The sequence below is a fragment of the Cinclus cinclus genome, chromosome 6, assembly GCF_963662255.1.
Source record: "Cinclus cinclus chromosome 6, bCinCin1.1, whole genome shotgun sequence".
Taxonomy (NCBI): Eukaryota; Metazoa; Chordata; class Aves; order Passeriformes; family Cinclidae; genus Cinclus; species Cinclus cinclus.
The window spans coordinates 36,084,195-36,102,638 of NC_085051.1; the positions used below are offsets into that span (position 1 = coordinate 36,084,195).

At 36.3% G+C, this 18,444-nt stretch overlaps 1 protein-coding gene across 1 annotated transcript in view; it reads left to right on the forward strand.

Annotated features, from left to right (window-relative positions):
* NUBPL (NUBP iron-sulfur cluster assembly factor, mitochondrial) overlaps positions 1-18,444 on the forward strand; it is a 78,649-nt gene that overhangs the window by 37,552 nt on the left and 22,653 nt on the right. Inside the window, exon 7 of the mRNA XM_062494833.1 lies at positions 11,807-11,900. Within this exon, the coding sequence (XP_062350817.1) occupies positions 11,807-11,900 (94 nt within the window). The remainder of the gene's footprint in view (positions 1-11,806; positions 11,901-18,444) is intronic.

Below are 18,444 nucleotides of genomic sequence, written 5' to 3' on the forward strand. Positions count from 1 at the left end.
TCAAAACTGACATGTGTTTCACAATATTCATGTTGTTATCCAGTTAATCTCCAAGTATTTGAGGCACATAGTCAGTAGCAGATATTTACAGTTTATATTTCATAGAACTAAACAAAGCTGCTAGATGTATATGTTTATATTTTAAACAACAAATATATAATTTTTTGTATATTTGCAGTGCATAATTCTAAATTACAGTGTCTTAAATTCTCACAGTGTCACTACAGTGGAAAATTTGCCAGATTTTCCACAATTACAAATATTTTTTCTATTTATTTCTTCGGTTTTGAGATGCGTCAGCCTGAGGTGGACACAGAGATGGTTAATTCAGGCTCAAGTCTGCCACCTTGTAGTTTTGGCAAAAGGAAAAAGTTAATCAAAGCAATAGGAGCAGTTGCATCTTTAGGGAGTTGGAAAGCTTTTCTATTTTCGTGATCTAGAGTATGAGTATGAAAAGATCTGGATGTTTCATTCCTAAACAAAAGATCATTGGTATTATGTATTTGTTCTGTTTAGAAAGGTCCTCTGCTATTGGAAGTATTTTGAAAAGAGGAACAGCACTCAGTAGTAAATAGTGGCTGAGCTGCCTGTGCTATAACTGCACTGGGATATGCCACTAAGACTGCATCTACAGCTGGAAGATGGTAAACGACTCCAAATGCTTGTGGTATTTTTCTTAAGTCTTCAATAAACTTTTTTTAAATCAAGGAAGATCAAGTTTTATTCTCTTGTTTTATCACTGAAATTAAGGAAACTCTTTCAAGGGCAAGATAAGATGACCCATTCATACCTTAAAAAAATTAAAAATTCTTATACTTGTTTTTTGTTATGTTTATTTTGCTGAGATTAAAGGACAATTAAACTAGTTTATTGTTCAGAATGGACTTAAATCACTGGAAATCTCGACACTAATTTCTATGCCATGGTTCAGCTGTGTTGTTGATGTTTAGAAAAGCCTGCTACAGGATTTTGTATAATCATCACTAATTTGCTTATATGTTAATAATCACCTTGAAAGGTCCTGTCTGTCCAGAGAGAACTGCCTTAACCTGTCCCAATCACTATGTACATATTTAAAGGAAATGATGGTAATTCCTGGAGATCAGAAGCTCATCGTTGATGCAGAGATGTACTGTAGCCAGAAGTGTGGGAGATGACAGAAAGCTCTTTTCTTTCCACTCCTGTGTCCCCCAGTTAGAGTACTTCTATTGTCACCCTTTGACTTGGTGTTCCTATGTGTTTTGGAGTGGGTGTGACTGAACGAATATGGGTTTGATTCTTTTTGTTTCCATCTGAAGCTACAGAACCTTTCTTCCCTTAATGAAGCAGGATCCATAAAGCTCCCTGTTGCTTTATTGGTTTGCATTAGCCACTGATATGAAAAGGGATTATAGTTGCTGAAAGGAATTGACAGTCGTAGAAAGAAGAGCTAAGAAAACCAGAAAAACCCAAAAACATTAGCCAACATCTTACAGCTGAACTGGAAGCATTTGCAGTAAATGTATTTTAAGTGTCTTTGAGGATTAAAAAAAAAAGGCAAGAAAAGCCTAACAGCATAGCGAGAATGTATTTGCAGCACACATTTCTTGGCCTGGTTCCTTAGCTGTCATGGTTATGACTGTGCAGTTACTGCTGCTGTGGGAACAGGCTGGGAGAGTGTTTTCTTTGTTCTGCTTCCAGTAGTCTCATCTCTCTTATACGTTACACAGGTATGCATGTGTCTGCTCTCCTTTGCATAAAACAAAACAAATGCAAAACGTGCAACTGTTTTGCTGGGTTTGTTGACTAGACAGGCAGAGAGCTCATAGTGTCTCAAAATGGCTGTGCTGGGGTTTGATTTTTTGATTTTTTTCCCTTCAAGGTTTTAAAGGAAAGTTTTTTGAGGTTTAAGGTTTCTGTGCAGCAAAGTTCAGAACTTTGTGCTTAAATGGCATCCAGCATCATTCTTAGAAAGAGGTAGTGATTTAAGCATGATTTGAAGTGTTTGCTAGGCAGGAATAGTGGTGATACAGGAGCAAGGGAAAGAGAAGACACTGCTTGTTTCCTTTTCTAAATAAAACTTCCATTATTTATGTAAACTTTTTCAAAGAGAATAGGAAACACCTAATGCTACTCTTCTACTTGCTCTGTTCTTCTCCATTAATAAGAGGGCTTGTTCTTTGTTTCTAGCTGCTGTAGGTTAGATGCAAAAAGGGACATGGCCATGGCTGTGCTGTGCCTAAGAGGCTGGTGCCCTGCCTGCGGGAATGAAAAGTTAAACCAAAGCTTAGCCTGGAGTCACTGCATACCTGGAGTGGTGAGAATACATTACTTGTCACTCTCAGTGGTACTGAGGGGTTACTTTGCCTTCCTGGAGGTACTTTCAGACTCTTTGGCAGTGCCTTAGCAGAATGGGTGCTGTATCTTGGAGCGCTGAAGTTTAGAGCTTGGTGTGGAGTAAGTGGAAATTAATAATAGTGTAAGTTAGTTGGAGTAGGTTTGCCAAGTGGAATTAGGCTGTGCTGAAGATGTTGAACGAGAGGGCTATAAGGAAAAGCCTGTGGGCTCACTTGCTGTCTCTGTCCTGGATTTCAGCCACTTAAATGTAACCTATTGGACAGCTGTGTGGAGTGAAGATTTAAAGCCAAAACTGAGCATTTCTGTTATGTGCCATGATCCTTCTTTCAGCTGAACTTCACAGGCTTATTCTCTGTTCATAATAACAGTGTTGGAAGCCTGGAGGTGAGAGATGCAAGTTTTGTTATGTTACCAGTTCAGCATTTAAGGCTGTACTACCTGCTGCCCTGGAGAGTGCCCTGCAATCACATGCAGCAGTCACAACTCTCTGCGCTACAGCTGGAGATGCAAGATTCCTGAGGCCAGGACTAGATGTGTGAAGGGGGAGCATAACCAGATCATTGCAGGAAATTCAGATAACCTGGAGCTTTAGCTTTCTAGGTGAATAGCTTGGTTGCTGGCCTTACACAGGATAATGGTGGCTTCTGTGGCTTTTGCATTTTTGCTTACACAGTTTTATCCAGCTAAATACCACCTGCCTGGGAAATGAAAACTGACATCTTCCCGTTCATAGGTTGGTTCTCTCATATGTCTAATTGTGATATTAAGCAGTTGCTATTGTAACAGCAGAACCACAGGCTTTGCTATTTGTTTTTTGGTTTGATTTTTCTGTTTTTTTAATGCCCATATGTACTCAGCTTTGTGTTGTGTTCAGTGTTGCTAGTGGCAGGTGCATTTAGAGAGTGCCTGCTATATTGGGCTTGTAAGACTTGGTCCTTTCCCACAAATGTGTGTATAATTAATGGATCCCAAACGGACTTCAGGTTGAAATTTTATGCTCAATGGAGATTTTCTCTTTCCCTTCCTGAGCAGTCAAGATGTTTGGGAGAATGTGTAAGGTGGAGCTTATCAAAGCTGCTTTTTGAGCATGTTCTTTTCCCCATTTGTCAGTCTTTCTTTTTCATCTTTTTCATCAAAATAAAACTGGAACCTTGCTGTCTTGGAATATTGATTGAACTATGACACATTTTTTAGCAGTACACATTAATTTTACTTATTAAATAATTATGAATGTAACTGTATAAACAGATTTTAAAAAATTAATAATGAATTAATGTATGTTAAACTGCTCAGAATTGTTTCTTTTCTTTTTAATAATCCAGCTGGCATTCTGTCTGCTGGGAACTGACAGATTGATCCTTCACTCAAACCATCCTCCCATATCTCTTTTGCTCCCAGAAAATAACTGCAGATATCCCAGAATAGCAGCAGGGTTTGTACCAGTATTCTTTGTAGAAAGTGATTATTTCTCACATCCCAAGTGATTGACACAAACGTAAAGTAATTGTGCTTAAGGTACCAGAGATTAGTGTCATGGGGCTTTTTTTCCCCCCATCCCCCTCCCTAACAAAGAAAAAACTTCTTTTTTGTACTATTTATGAAGCTGTAGAAGATGTTTCAGTTCCTACTGTGTTTTGCTCTGTCAGTAGAATCTTTTAAAAGAGAGATTATGTTCTAGAAGAATGCTGCCTTTGGAATCCAGCTCTTACTATGCAACTGAAGTGGACACCCACTTAAAATTCTTTTTCTGCTAGAATTTTTATTCTGTGTAAAACAACTATTAAATAAGAACTGGAGCTAAAGAAAAAGTTAGGAAGTGAATAAAAATATGAAGACTCTTCCTTACTTGGCACTAATCTCTGTATGTGCCTGAGACTAATGGTATCAGCACCTTCAGCAAATAAATTAATTACGTTTAGAATACAAGTAACACTTTTATTGTTGTAGATTCATAACTGAGGACATTGGTGAATGCCAAAGCATGGTTCTGTTGGCAATCTATAATTTGACACTTTAACAGATTCTGTTGTCTAATTCATAGTAAATGCTCTTACTACTCCAGGAATATGATGTTCAGCGCATCTTAAAATTGTGGCTATGGTATGTGTGTGACTGCAAAATGTGTATAGTTTTAAAATGTGTTTGTTTTTGTTTTTACATCTTGTCTGTGTCTTTAATGTCTGTGTCTTGTTTTTACATCTGTGTCTGTGTCTTTAACACATCCTTTCTGTGTTCTGCTATTTGTAAGGAAATGTGTATGTAATTTTTCTTGCAGCTTTCTGACCTAAAGGCAGTTTTTTTGACAGAGAATGTATACCAACTACACAGTCCCAGTGCCGTGGTTATGAATCTGCTCTCTTCACCCTCATGCCTACTCTTGCTTACCTTCTTTTCTCACACTCTTTCATCTTATTCAATCTTCCCATGGAGTTGAAAGGTTCTATATTTTGTGCAGCCTTGTTGTTACTACTTGTTGGAAGTACTGATTTTTGTGCTCTGAGATAATTCAACACTGCCTTCATTCGTAAGGGGTGACTTTTTGAATTCAGTGACTGCGTAAGATATACCAGTGAATTTAACTACAGAAATTTTGGAGGACAAATTTTAATCTATATTCATGAAAAACAGGTTTTTTTTAAAGAACCCCGCATTTTATTATTTAAATGTTGTGTTTCAGCTCAAAGCTAGTTACTTTAAAACCTGGTAACTTCTCACCAGGGAGAAAATTAAGTTCTATATTGAGATTTACTGTCTTTTGGCCTCTGTTCAGTGGTCTACATCTAATTGATTCTATTTTAGTTTTTATGTTGCACTATTTATGGTAATACTGGAGGGTTTTCTTCATTTTAAGTTACATGAATAACACCTATCGTGTTACTTTCTCCAGTAATCCTTTTTTCAGAAGACCTTAGACTGGCCTCTATAGAAGTTCCTTTTTCTGTACTAAAAGATCATTGTACATCATAGTTGAGAAACAGCATTTTCTGACATTTTAGATTAAATGATTTTTTGTTTAAGTGCTGATTTAAAAGCATTGTTTTAGCGATGGTTTTGAAATGGTACCTATAAACAGTTTGCTGGTACCCCAATAAGGAATTTATAATTTTTTTTTCTTATACCAGAAAATGAACTGAAACTTAAGGAAGTTGAAGAACGTACTAAGCAATTTTGGAATATTGCTTTCCATTGCACAGTTTAAGTATTCAAGTCTTTTAACATCATTACAGAAATATAGGCTAAAATACATATGGGGAGTGAGCTTATTAAGTTTCTCCCTTTTGATATTTGTGGCCAACACTTGTAGTATTTCTTTGTTGTTGTTTTAGGGAAAATCTGATTAAGAGAGCTTATATAAATTTTATGAGCTTAAGTTGGGTCTTGATAATACTGGCTTAAAAGTGTGTTGTTTGGCTTTGGGTTTGATAGCTAAACAATGATTTTGCTGTTGTGTATATTAGTAAGGAGAACTCAAAGAGAATGAGTGGTTTAGATGATGTTTTTAACATAGCTGTATCAAGTCTTTATCAGAATTATTCCTTGTCAGTCACCCCCAGAGATCATCCCCAGGTTCTTGTGGACATCCCAGACTGCCCCACAGCTGCGTTCCATCTTCCCTTCAAGCTGATATGATATTGATTGGGATTCCTGAAGAAACTTGGTGTTGAGTGCCTTCCTGTATCCTGAACACTACACAGAGAATGACCTCTTTATTGTTGCTTTCTGGCAAGTGTTTAGTTTTGTTGGTTATACAAATGAAGGTGACAGAAAACTTCAGGTTACTGTGTTTGCCTTCAGTTCTCAACATTATTAAAAGCCAACAGGGAGGAAGAGGAGGAGGCCAGTTTCTGTTTTGGTTTTTGAATTGAACAGCACCCTGGCATTCTTCCTAGGCAGTTATTTCTATAAGTTACTCTTAACCTATCTAGAGAAAGACTAGGAGGATTTCCTTCTCCTTGCGCATGTATTTGTAGCAAACTGTTCTTGGGCTTCATCTCAGTTTCTCTCTGAACTTGGCAGACCAGACTGCTCATAAAAACCTTAGAGGGAATTTGAATCGTTGCAGTGCATCTCTTTTTTCATGGTGTTGCATTGCAAGGCTTTGAGATTGGTTTAGCATCAGAGGACAAGTCAGAGGGGCAGTTGTGTTTGTTCAGAAAGTGTCGAGTTGTGTTAAGCTGTGGCATATCCTGTTGTGATACTACCAAAGAGAAAGTTTCCGTAGGGGCTAAAGATCTTCTGGTTTATATCTGGGGAATGTCTTCTTTCTTCATCAAATACTTCTGAAAGTACGTTAAAAATTAGATAAAAATGCCATGTTTCATTATACTATTCCGAAATTGTCTGTTTGCTTACACTGTGAAACTATTTACTTGTTCCAAACATCTGTGTGTATGTCTAAGCAGTATCTTGTAAGTAATTTTTCTAGGAATTATTTTTGAATAAATAGTTTATCTTAAAATACATGTTTTTTTATTTTAAATGCATGTTTTATCTTAACACATAAGTACATGTGAATAGGTATATAAATCTTCATTTAGGGACACAGTTTCTTACCTTTACTTTGTTCAGCTGTTTGCGTGTATTAAATCATTAACATACACACAAAGTAGTTAGGAGAGGAGGATTGATCTGGCAGGAATAGAACTTAAACTGCCTGCAGTGTCACTTTTGCTGTTTTTCTGATACGGGTGTTCAGAGTTTGGCTGGCTGCTGCCAAGTCTGCACCTGCAAAATCATTGTAACTCTGCATGTATTCCTCTTAATAAGAACAAATAAATAATATCTTCTGTTGTTTACCAAACAACCAAACATGAGGATTACTTCAAAGTCATAAGTAGCAGTCCCTATTCTGTTCTAATGTTCTATCATTTCTGTCTCATGCGCAGAGGATGCTCAGGCTTCATTCCACAGCAGAAATGTCATCTATATCTCTGTGTTGTACCTTGGGTTTAACTTGCTATTTAGACCCCCTACTCAAAATGCATATCTGGTATTTTGATTATGGATTGTCACATAAACAGAATGATTGATGAAAGTAATTTACATAGAAGTATTCGTGGGGCTTCTGAGCAAGGGAGAATACACAGAAGCACATGGCACTTAATTACTTTGCTTAACAATATATGTCAAGTTAAACCTTTTTTAAAAAAGATGAATGCTGTGCTTAAGGAAAATGCAATTACATTTCTATGCTTTGAAATGTTTTACACACTGTATACATTAGAGGGGCAAAGACATTAACAGCTCTGTACATGCAAAGGTGCTGACAGATTTCAGATGCTACAAGGGAGGCTTTTGTAGCCCTCTCTGCCTATTGCTTGCAAAGGGAGCTCATTCACTGTAACGTGCTGTTAATCTGAGCTCATTTTCTTGTGTGAAACCACATTTGCATACAGACACACTTCTTGGAACTCTTTGAGAACATGAAGACAGTGGTCCTGATTTGGTAAATTGTTGCATGTAAACAGGATTTGCATTCAAATTAGTGTTTTATATCACAGTCCGATTATGTGTTCCATTTTAATAATGTTGAATTAATGGCAATAGTAGATTTCAAAAAGCCAGTCCTGATTTTATGTTCCAGTTCTAAATTTTTAATTAAAATTGTCTTTCCCCTCTTTCTTTCTACTATGTTGCAATTTAGTAACAAACCTGGAATCTCTTCTGCCATTAAATAAAGTGTACACTTCTTTAACAAATTATCCAAATTACATGCAATAATGTATTTAATAAAAGATTTTATACTACTGTATTCCTGTGGGAGGGTAATGGAGGAGCAACTGAATGTCATCCAATCCTTGCAGAATAGAAGCAAACAAGAGGAAGTCCACAGTGAGAAATGGGATTACGTGCAGTGGTCCCCAACCCCAGTGTAAGCAAACCTGTATGTCTAGACACTACTGCTCACTACTAGGCAAATAGACTAGCTCAGTTCTTTCCAGAAATTATGGCTATATCGTTTTGGTGCAGCTCTCCCTTCTTGCCCTGAATTACAAATGAAAAAGAGGAAAATGAAATTTTGAGGATAAATACTTGACTGCATTTAAAATAAAACCCAAAAGTTAGTTTTAATTAGGAATGGTTTTCTAGTGTATTTTGCCACCTGACTTTCATCAGTTCAACACCACCTGCAGTGGCATGGCTCAGGGAGGTTTGTGGAGGGTAGTTCCCTCATATATTAAATATTAGGGACCTTGGCATCTTTGCTATGGCTTTTTCTGAACTTATGGAACAAAAGTCCATCTTCTTCCTACTCTACATAGCAGCAAGATGTCCTCTCCACTGCTGCTGGAGTGGTGTAGTTTCTTCAGTTTTCTGTGCTCAAATTTGTAAGTATTAAAACAGAGTACACTTATTTTGATAGGCAGGTCATTTCTTTTTCTTTTCAATCCATGAATTTGAAGCAAATACATGAAATACGATGTTTAGACTGCCATAAATTAAATAAAGCATTATAATTTAATTGCACTGTGTGTTAACAGAATACTTTTCCTGTTGCCTAGCAATGAGATTTACCATGAGATTCACCATGTGTGTAGGACTCCTTTATTAACTTCAGTTTTCAAAGGTTTATAACTTCGTTAAAAATCATTATTGTAGGACAATCCAGAAAGTATATGTTGGATGTAATGAGGTTGCTTACTAAGGAATCTTGAGGCAGAAAGCTCTGGTGCCCTCTGATTTCTTTACCCTTTCTCCTCTGCTACAGTATGGGGTAAATTTTGAAAGTGAGTTCTTGAGCAAAACTTTGTGTATCCCCACAAATCTGAATGTCTGGGAGAGGCTTTGAGCTGCTGGTATTTGCGGTTGCCTCCAGTAGTGTTGCACAACTACTTGGTATGTTGCTTGTTACTTTGGATGATCACATGGAACATGATGAAGGAGAATAGTGCTTGAAGAGTTTGGAGGAGCAAAAAATTGCTAAGGCTGAAAAGAAAAGCTCTAGGTCAAGCCCAGAAAGTCACTGGGAGGAGCTAGCTTAGAGTCTGCAAGTGTATGCAAAACCAGACAGCTTTTAGCTTGAGGAGAAAATATTTTTCATTCCAGTTACCTCTGATAAGGGTGGGATTTGGATTGTTTTGGATTTGGATTCCATAAGGCAGTGCTGTACCTAAAAGGACTTGTATTTGAGCTCCTGGATAAAAGGGCTGAAAGCTACTAAATATTGAAGTTTTTTTCCCAATAATATATCCGATAACAAAGTGTTTTTGGCAGACAAAATGATTAGAAACTGTGTTAGAATGATAGTGGTGCTATGCCACTCATGGATATATTTCCAGACTGCATCTTGCTGCAAGGCAGAAAGCAAAAAACCATTTACTTATTCTATTTTGTAGAAGCATTTAAGGAAGGAGATTATGATTACTGGAATAGTGTTATATATTGTCTGTATATATATATAGACTTAACAAAAGATGCCAGAATAAGGCTTCATGAAGATGTGGGAGGGGGGAAGTATTTTGAATTAATCCATTAATCCTTTTTAAAAACTAAAACTACCTATACCTACCTACCATTTTAAAATGGTGTGATTATTATGAAAGATTCGGATTTTGCATATTGAGACTTATGCATGTTACTTACAGAAGATCTGTATGTTTAGTGGCAAGTCTTTAAGGAATGTGGCTTTATTCATGTTGTAAACTACATTTCTGTAATTTCAGTTTTGCACCTTTATAATGGTTGATTTTTAATTAAGAAAAGTAGAAATTTGAAGTTCATGCCATCATGTGAGTGAAGTAGTTTTTAATGGACCAGGAGGCATTGATCAGCACTGCCATTTATCTGGTGAATTACTAAACAAGATTAGTTAAGAAAACCAAAGTAAAATCCAGACTTTCTGTTCCAGATGAAATGGCTTCTCTACTTGTGATTGTTTCAGTATGTATATTTGTGCACATATATGTAGTTTTCCTTGGGGTTATATAGTCTCAGTCTGATTATAAATGGTAATTGACTTTAGAAGTCTGCTAGATGTATGCATTTTTTTAAACTGTGGATATTATAGATTACATAGATCAAATGTGAATGTGATGACAATATCAAATGTGAAAAAGTACAGCATTTACTGTGGTTAACATAAGTGGCATTTCCTGTTTAGCTACACTGTTTTAGGCATGGTTTAGTATTCCTGCAGCCTCCATATAGGAAACGAGAAAAGAGGGCTGTGCCTGAGAGTTCTTGATTTAGATGCCTAAAGTTAGAATTTTCAGCTAACCTTTCACATCTCTTTTCTCTCATAAGTGCTCTGAAATCTTCCTTCTTCCTGAATCTGTCTTGAAAAATTCCATTTCTCACTGGAGGGCATAGTGGGTTAGTGATCTGGATTTCATGTGGAATGTGCTTCCCTAGGAGATCATCATCCATACAAGGATTAAATGAAAATGAATGAGTGTTGCTCTGACAAGGTCTAGTATTCCATGACAATAACTAGAGGACTGACAAAGTACTGATTATTTTTGCTGTTAAAATAACACTTGAGGAAATGTGTAAAATACAGTTCTCTGGTTTGGCATTTTCCTGTTTTAAAGCAGCTCTTACAGTTGTTGGGTGAATCAGAAACATAACCATGTGATTCCATTATATCTGTTGGGAAATGTTTAGAAAAGTATAGGTAGGCTGTCCATCATATAGAGTAGGCCTAGGATCTTTTCTCTTCTCATTAAAAGAATATTTATCTTGGTGCACTATGCTCTAGGGAGAGTTTTTTGGCTCTCCTGGAAAATCTGTCCTAGTAAAAAAAAATGTAAGTAATCACAGCATTCTTGTAATGGAGTCTAATATTTTTAATGCATGCTCTCATTTGATGTCTAGCAACAATTAAACTTTTTAAATTTTGGGATTTTAAGAATGTTGTCACTCTGTATAATTATACCTGCTGATTTTAATGTAACAAATCTGGGTGTTCTGTTTTTTATTTTTCTTCTCTCCCAGCACCTCTTTTGCTAGGAAAAAATCCAGTACTGATAGCTCTAACTTCATAACAATGAAACAGAAAAAAAGGCTACATATGTATGTAGTAAACAAACTATGTAATTACAGCAAGTGATAAGAATGAAGTAAAGTAGTCTTAAAATAATGGAAAGAGCTCCTCAGTGACATTTGTTGACAAACCCCTTGTTTTTAGCCTGAGTTTTACTTAACATTTGCTTCTAACTCATGATTAAGCAGGTGCAAAGTAAACACCTTAAGTTATTGCTAATTTTTGGGAGGGAAATAATAATTGTGCCAATGAAGTTAATGATAAAGTTGCACTCATAGTTTTGAGTGATCAACAAAGATTGTGTCTCAGGAAAATAATGTCTTGATCCTGTGCTGAAAGTGACTAAGAGGGCACCTCAGTATTACTCTTTTAGATGTTCTTGGTTGGTTTGTTGATATTACAAGAGACAAGGACAACAGTAAAACACAAAGTGCCCTAAATAAAACCATGTAAATCTCCACATATGTTTATATTGTTGCCTTCTAGGTTGACTGGGGTCAACTGGACTATTTAGTGATTGACATGCCACCTGGGACTGGAGATGTACAGCTGTCAGTATCACAGAATATTCCAATTTCAGGTATGTGTATTGCTTGTCTGTTTCAGAAATTTGCAGTTAATTAAGTTTGATAGCTTTAGAAAAATATTATTTTAAAACACTAGTCAAAAATTACTTATACTTTTCTTTCCAGAATGCTAAGGAATTGTTTTGTGGGTTGTGTGGTATTGGAAACGTTATCAGTGATTTTTAGCATGTGAGCATTGTATTTGTGTTACTTTCTTTTAAGCTAAGTTTTGAAAAGATGGAGAAGTCAATTATAACTCCTGAAGGAAAGACAATCTTGCCAAAACCTGCAAAGTTTTGTGGTAGAAAATTTCCTTCTCTGCACCTACTACATAGTAAAGAGAATAAAATAAAATAGCAATTCATACCCATTTTCTTAGATACAGTACCTAGTATTGCATGAGTCAGTAGCAAAGCAGGAAGGCCTTTATCTCCCATGGTTTTAAGCAATGAGGTGAAACATGACTGGCACAGAAGTTTTTAGTAAGGTAGAATTTAATAGAATAATGTACACAAGGGCAGTAAAATGATGCGGTTAAAGAGTTGTGGCTTTATTAGGGGCTTTTTAAAGTGCAATAGGTATCGACAATTTCTGTTTACTATAGTGCACCTAAATGTCTTGATTTAACATAGAAGAGGTCATTAGACTCTTGAATTTCTAGGGACTGTTGTGCCCTTTCCCCACAGAATTCTGCACTACTTTGGGGAGTGAGTGGTTATGGTGGTGCACTGGGTCCTCTGGGACAGAGAGCTGATGGAAATTACGTTAATCCTGTATGTCTTCTGAATTTTGCTGATAGCTGATTTTTATTTGAATTCTAAAATGGCTTCACGTTGTTCCTAGAGTTGTTCAGCTTATTTTTTCATCAATCCTAGCTACATAAAATTAGGAGTGATAGCATCACTGTACATTTGTATTTCTTATTAGTTGGTTTTATTGACCATGCTGAAGTTGACTAGTGCAATTTAAAAAAAAAGAATGCATTCTGCTTTTGATGAAGACAAACACAGCAGACAAGGAGTGATAAGATAGGTAATTCCCTGTGTTCTTACTGGCTCCATGAATTTTGATTTAGGAAGAGTTTTCTCTATTGTTCATTGTGGATATTTTTCTTTCACTGGAAGGATGTATTTTTGTGTCTTACAGCTTGAACAACTTCTTTTCTTCCTTCTTCCTCGTCCCTTCTTCTTCCTTCTTCCTTCATCCTTCTTTCTTCTTCTCATCACTTGCTTTAGGTCTCTTCTCTTAAAGAGTCCATCACATTGTTTAGCGTGCTTTTATTTTCTTCAACTCCTGTCAAGGGTGTAGAAGAAAATGTTACACATTTTGATGATTATATCTTTGGAGCAGAGTGCAGAATTCTGTTGGTTTGGGGACTCCATCTTCTTTTTCAATTCGTATTTTCTAAGACTCTGTTGTCTTTTACTTTGGTACAGAAAGTATTTGGTGTTGTGAAGCTCTGTTCCCTTTCTGGTTTTCTTGTTCTTTCTTTATCCCTTGAGGATGCCTTGAACAGTCATGGTATTAGTAGGATAATTTCTGTTTTTCCTGAGAGACAACATATGTATCTTAGTTTAGTAAATTTAAAATGCATTGTCAAATTTGTGTGAAAGTTGTTCTTTGATTTGCATTCATGCATATGTGAGATACAGTATTTACATTATGATTCCTTCATTATTAATCTGTGTCTATCTGTGGATAGATGGTGTAGAATATTTTTATTTTGCCTCTAAATAAATTTACAAAACCCCCACATATATTATTGCCAGACACTTACAGAATTTTCTGTGAGTGGAAGAAGGAGCACTGGTAAAGATGTTTTGTTTGTGGTGGGTTTTTGCCAAAATGGGGAATGAAAAACTGTAGCTTTGCAACACCTGAGTGTAAGAGAGACACTGATAGGATACGTGAAATCGTATTGGATTTTAATTTTACAAGACTGGTTTCTTTTCCTGCATCACAGGTCCCATAGCTTTCTTGAGTCAAAAGGAGACTAAGGAATACCTAATGGGTGTAAAAGCAACACAACAAGATATGTCATATAATTCCAGTAGTCATTAAAGAGACTGTCAGCCTCACACAACCTTTGCTGGAGCAGTAGTTTTGTGTGGGTACTTCTCCTTCTTTAAAAGATGGTGGAAAAGGAAACAGCTGTGACTTTTGGTTTTATTAGTCTTAGTTATGTTAAAATTATTTATTATTATTTAGCATATTACTCTTTAATCATCTGTAACTTTGCTCATCTTGTAGTCATTCTTCAACAAACTCATAGATGAAGAATGTTACGATAGCCTGAAAACGTGGTACCTATTTCTGCATAAACACCGCTGCTTTCTTCAGAGGCAAGTTTGGTTTCTAGATGGAAATCCAGTATCAGTCTGGAGAAAATGGCTTTGTTCATGTAAATTTTTATTTAATTTGTATTGAGTTCCTTACTTTTACTTTATTCTTCTGTTTCATCTTTTTGCATGAGCAAAATTTCCAGAAATGGGTTCTTTAACATGTATTGAGCATGCATGCTTGGAGAAGTTAGAAACATCCTTAACACATTTTCCAGCTTTTTAAACATTTTAAAAACAGAGGGTTACAGATGATATTATGATGTTTGTTATCAAAATAGTGTGAATTAATGATGGTATGAAAGGTAAGGCTTGTGATTCCTTTACCTTACCTAGTTTCTAAATTGAGAAATCTAACTCTGTGGATTTGTTTGATCATTTAGCTAAAGGAGCCATAAATTTAATAAATATTATTGGAGATGGGTAATTAGCCTCCCTAAAGACTGGGAGAGCAGTATATTATTCTCTCCCTTTGGAGTGTGAGGGCTGCGTGGGAAGCAGCATGAACATCTCTGTTCAAGAGGCAGTCTCAGAGCCCTGCAGGAGTTTCTGCCTTGTGGAGAAGCTGCATTGTGGGGGCTGACCATTAAATTGGGCTGTCTGCTGCCCTCTTCTTATTAATGTTTAAATGAAGTCAGTGTTAGTGAGGTGTGACAGCTTGACAGCTCCAGAGTCCGATCCTGTCTCAGCTGCAGCTTAATGCGGGAATTGTTCCATTTGCTAAAGTTTGTCATATCACCCTTTTCTTTGGCTACTGAGGTGCCATAGCAGTGAAAACCATTAGAAGTATACATCTGCCCTGTGGGAAGCTGACTGACGCTAACAAATAATTTCACGTTTTACTGAGCAATCTTTTAATAATTACAATAATGAGTATTCAACTAACTTGTTTGTAAAGGAGACTGAAGGGTAAAAAGCTTCAGGAAAGGTAAAAAGCTTTCAATGATCTTAATATTCCCACCTTCTGAAAGTAACTTTTTCCCCCTACAAAGCACATAATATAATCTATGTAACAATAAGATCCAAAAAGGTTATTAATAGGAATCAAAAAGACAATTAGTCAAGATAAGCAAAGTGAAAGCAATGTGAATACTATTTGGTTTCTCAAGTTCTATAAAACTCATTGCTAGTCATACAGGAAATTGCTTTTCTTGCATCTCAGATTTAAGATCATCATAACACAGAGTTCTTACCATTTTTAATTGCCTTATCCTGTAAATGGTGTATTTTTTCTGAATGTTTGCATCTTTCAGCAATATATATGTCTTAATTATCTCCTGAATGCCTTTTTCAGGTGGGGCTGAAATATTTATTAAAGGAATTTTTGTTAGTTCGAATATGAATTTTCAAAGAATTAATTGGATTTCTTCTGGCAGTTTTGATAGATTATTTTAAATAAAACCAAAAAGCATATTTTTGTCTCTACTGGTTAAACATTAAAAATCTGATTTCTATTTAATGTACATTGAATAGGAAAAAGTAAAGGGATGCCACCAACTTGAAGACATTTGGCATTTTTAAATTCTTTGTCATGTGATGCACCAAACTTGCAAACCAAATTATTTACTCGTATTTGGGGCAGTGTCACACAGACCATGGTGAAGCCTTGTGCACAACTATTTTATAGCAGTGTGTGGGACTGAACAGAACCAGATCTTGGCTCAATATATAGTGATGTACAAGAACAGGGAGTTCCAGGCGATGAGTAAAGAGTCTCTTCAGAAATGAACATTAATAAAAAGTAGATGGAGAATTTCAAATCAGCTTTAAAAAACCACTGTTGATGTTTAATAAAACTATGAATGATTTAGCATGGCAAAGAATTGTGATTTGGGTAAGGGTGACTTTTTAAGTTACTGAAATTGAAAGCTGAGTAGATATGGTGCTGTTCCGTTGTCTTTTCTGAAGAGAAATGATCAAAAAAAGCCCATTGCTGCAGTACAAATTGTGTGTAGCACACAATTTAAGAAGTATATCTGTATTCTGTCATTGCTCTTTGTTTAAGTGTTTGTTTTCCCTTGTTGCACATCTCTTACTTTGGTGCACACCACAGATGCAAGGCATCAGATCGTTCCTTTTCATTTAATGGTAATATACAGTGTTTTTCTCAGTTTCTGAGCCTGCCTTCTTCTTCTGTGGTGAAAGTACATAATTAGTTTCTGCACTAAATTTTTGAAGCTGTTTTATGGGAGCCATTTGGGTAACAGTAAATTTTACTTGATTTAGATCTGAATGACAAATACTTTTAATATCAGATTTTGATGTAGATTTACTCTTCATTTCATGCTGTATTTTGATGTTTAAGATAGCTGCAGGAAAGTAAAGGCAAGTGGGTTTAGGATAGATTGAAAAACAGAAAAAACCCTGAGTCTCACCAGTGGGGATTTTAAAACAGTTCTTTGTATTTATCCAAATATAATTTGCATGTTGATATAGTCTACTTCTGTCAAAATAAATGTACTTGACAAATGCAAGTTATTGACAGGGTTCTCTTAGCTTTAGACACTCCTGGTGCTTCATTATGAACTGTCAGACTCAGTAGACTCTGTAAACTTAATTTAGAGACAAAAATACAGTATGAGTTTAGACATTAATACCTCACACTCTTGCAATATAAATTTAAATTTCGTTCTTGGCTCATGGAGTTTAACACGCATTGCCTGTTGAAGCGGACTTGATAGTGTATTCAGTGCAAGTTCTTTAAATTTTATTGTTTCTGAAAAATAGTTTCCAGATATTCAGGAAAAAAACGCTGAAGAATAGAGGCTTTGCAAACTGAGTTCTCTCAGGTCTGGCAACAGTGGCTAAGTGTATGCTAAGTACTAGATTAAATGCAATTGCCTTGTTAGTTTTTAGACCAATTATTCCGAATAGGAAGAACAAACTAGCCTAGTGTTCAGCTGACGATTGCTAAAGGTGAGAGAAACTCATTTGAATAATGGTATTGCATTTTTTTCCTCTAGCTATTTCTTCTGAAAAAAGTAAATGTTCAGATCTGCTTCTTACCATCCCCACCTCCAGGGGAAAAAATGTAAACAACAGAATGATTTGGGGAGCTGATTTTGAAGTAATCTCACTGTTGTCTTTTTTCTGCAGTAGAATTACTCTTTTACCCAGTTCTCCTTTTGGATTAGGACCTCTCATTTAAAAAAAAATCATTTTTCATTTGTCAGAGAGACTATGTGAACTTTGCTCTTGCCTAGTACAATTCTCATAATAATCAAGACGTGATTGACAAATGCTCTTGAAAGCAGGAGGTGGAATGGAGTTGAGCAGAAAAATGCTAATTCAGATAGCCAAGAAAGAGTGCAAAGTGGCAGTGTCTGTGAGGGATGAGCTTTTTGTTTTAGGCCTGTACTTTGCAGATAGTGCTTGTTCACAGATGTTGTGAATGTTTTCAGTGTTTTCACTTCACTAAGTAAATACTTTATTGTAAATTGCGTTAGTGTGACATATTCGTTCAGTTTGCCATGACCAAAACCAAACATTTTACCACAGTGAGTTGTCAATCCACATCTTTCCCCATGTGATCTGGTGTGACATGGATGTTATAATACTTACTGATCAGTATAGATCAGGGCAATTTAGCTTTAGGGTGACAGCTTTATCCAGCATGTGATACTCCTCTGCTCGGTTGTTTCACTGACAGTTCTACTGAGCAGGAGGAAGAATATTGCTGTAAGACTTCTGTTCTCTTCTCATGTGGGCAAGTTGGTAGTGTCCTGCTCTCTTACTACCTGCTAGTTCTTGCGCAGAAGGTGTGTGGCTGTTGGAAACATTGCCTGTCTGAGCAGTTGTTCAATAGCTCCTCCAAGAAGAAGGTAGCAATCAGGCTGGAGGTGTGATGCAGCCAGGATCCAGCCTTTGGGACAGTTCTGAGCTATATTATGAGGTTGAAGTGAGGATCCTGTAATGCAAAAGCACACTCTTGCTTCTTTTAAGTTGCAGTTTGTAATGAGATGCTACAAACAAAAGCTGAAGGAACTTCTTTATAAGGTTTATCCAAGAATATTAACCATTTTCTTATGTTTGTCTCTAACAATTGCCAGTTGAAATTACAGCAAAGATAAGCCTTTGTTCTTGCAAGATCTTTTTCTGCATCTTCAAGTGCAAAGATGTATCTGTAATTGCAGGCAAATTTTATCTATGAAGGGACAAAGTTAACAGAAGGTCAGAGGGACTCTGAAGAGATCCATGGTAGAGAACAGTCACATTGACC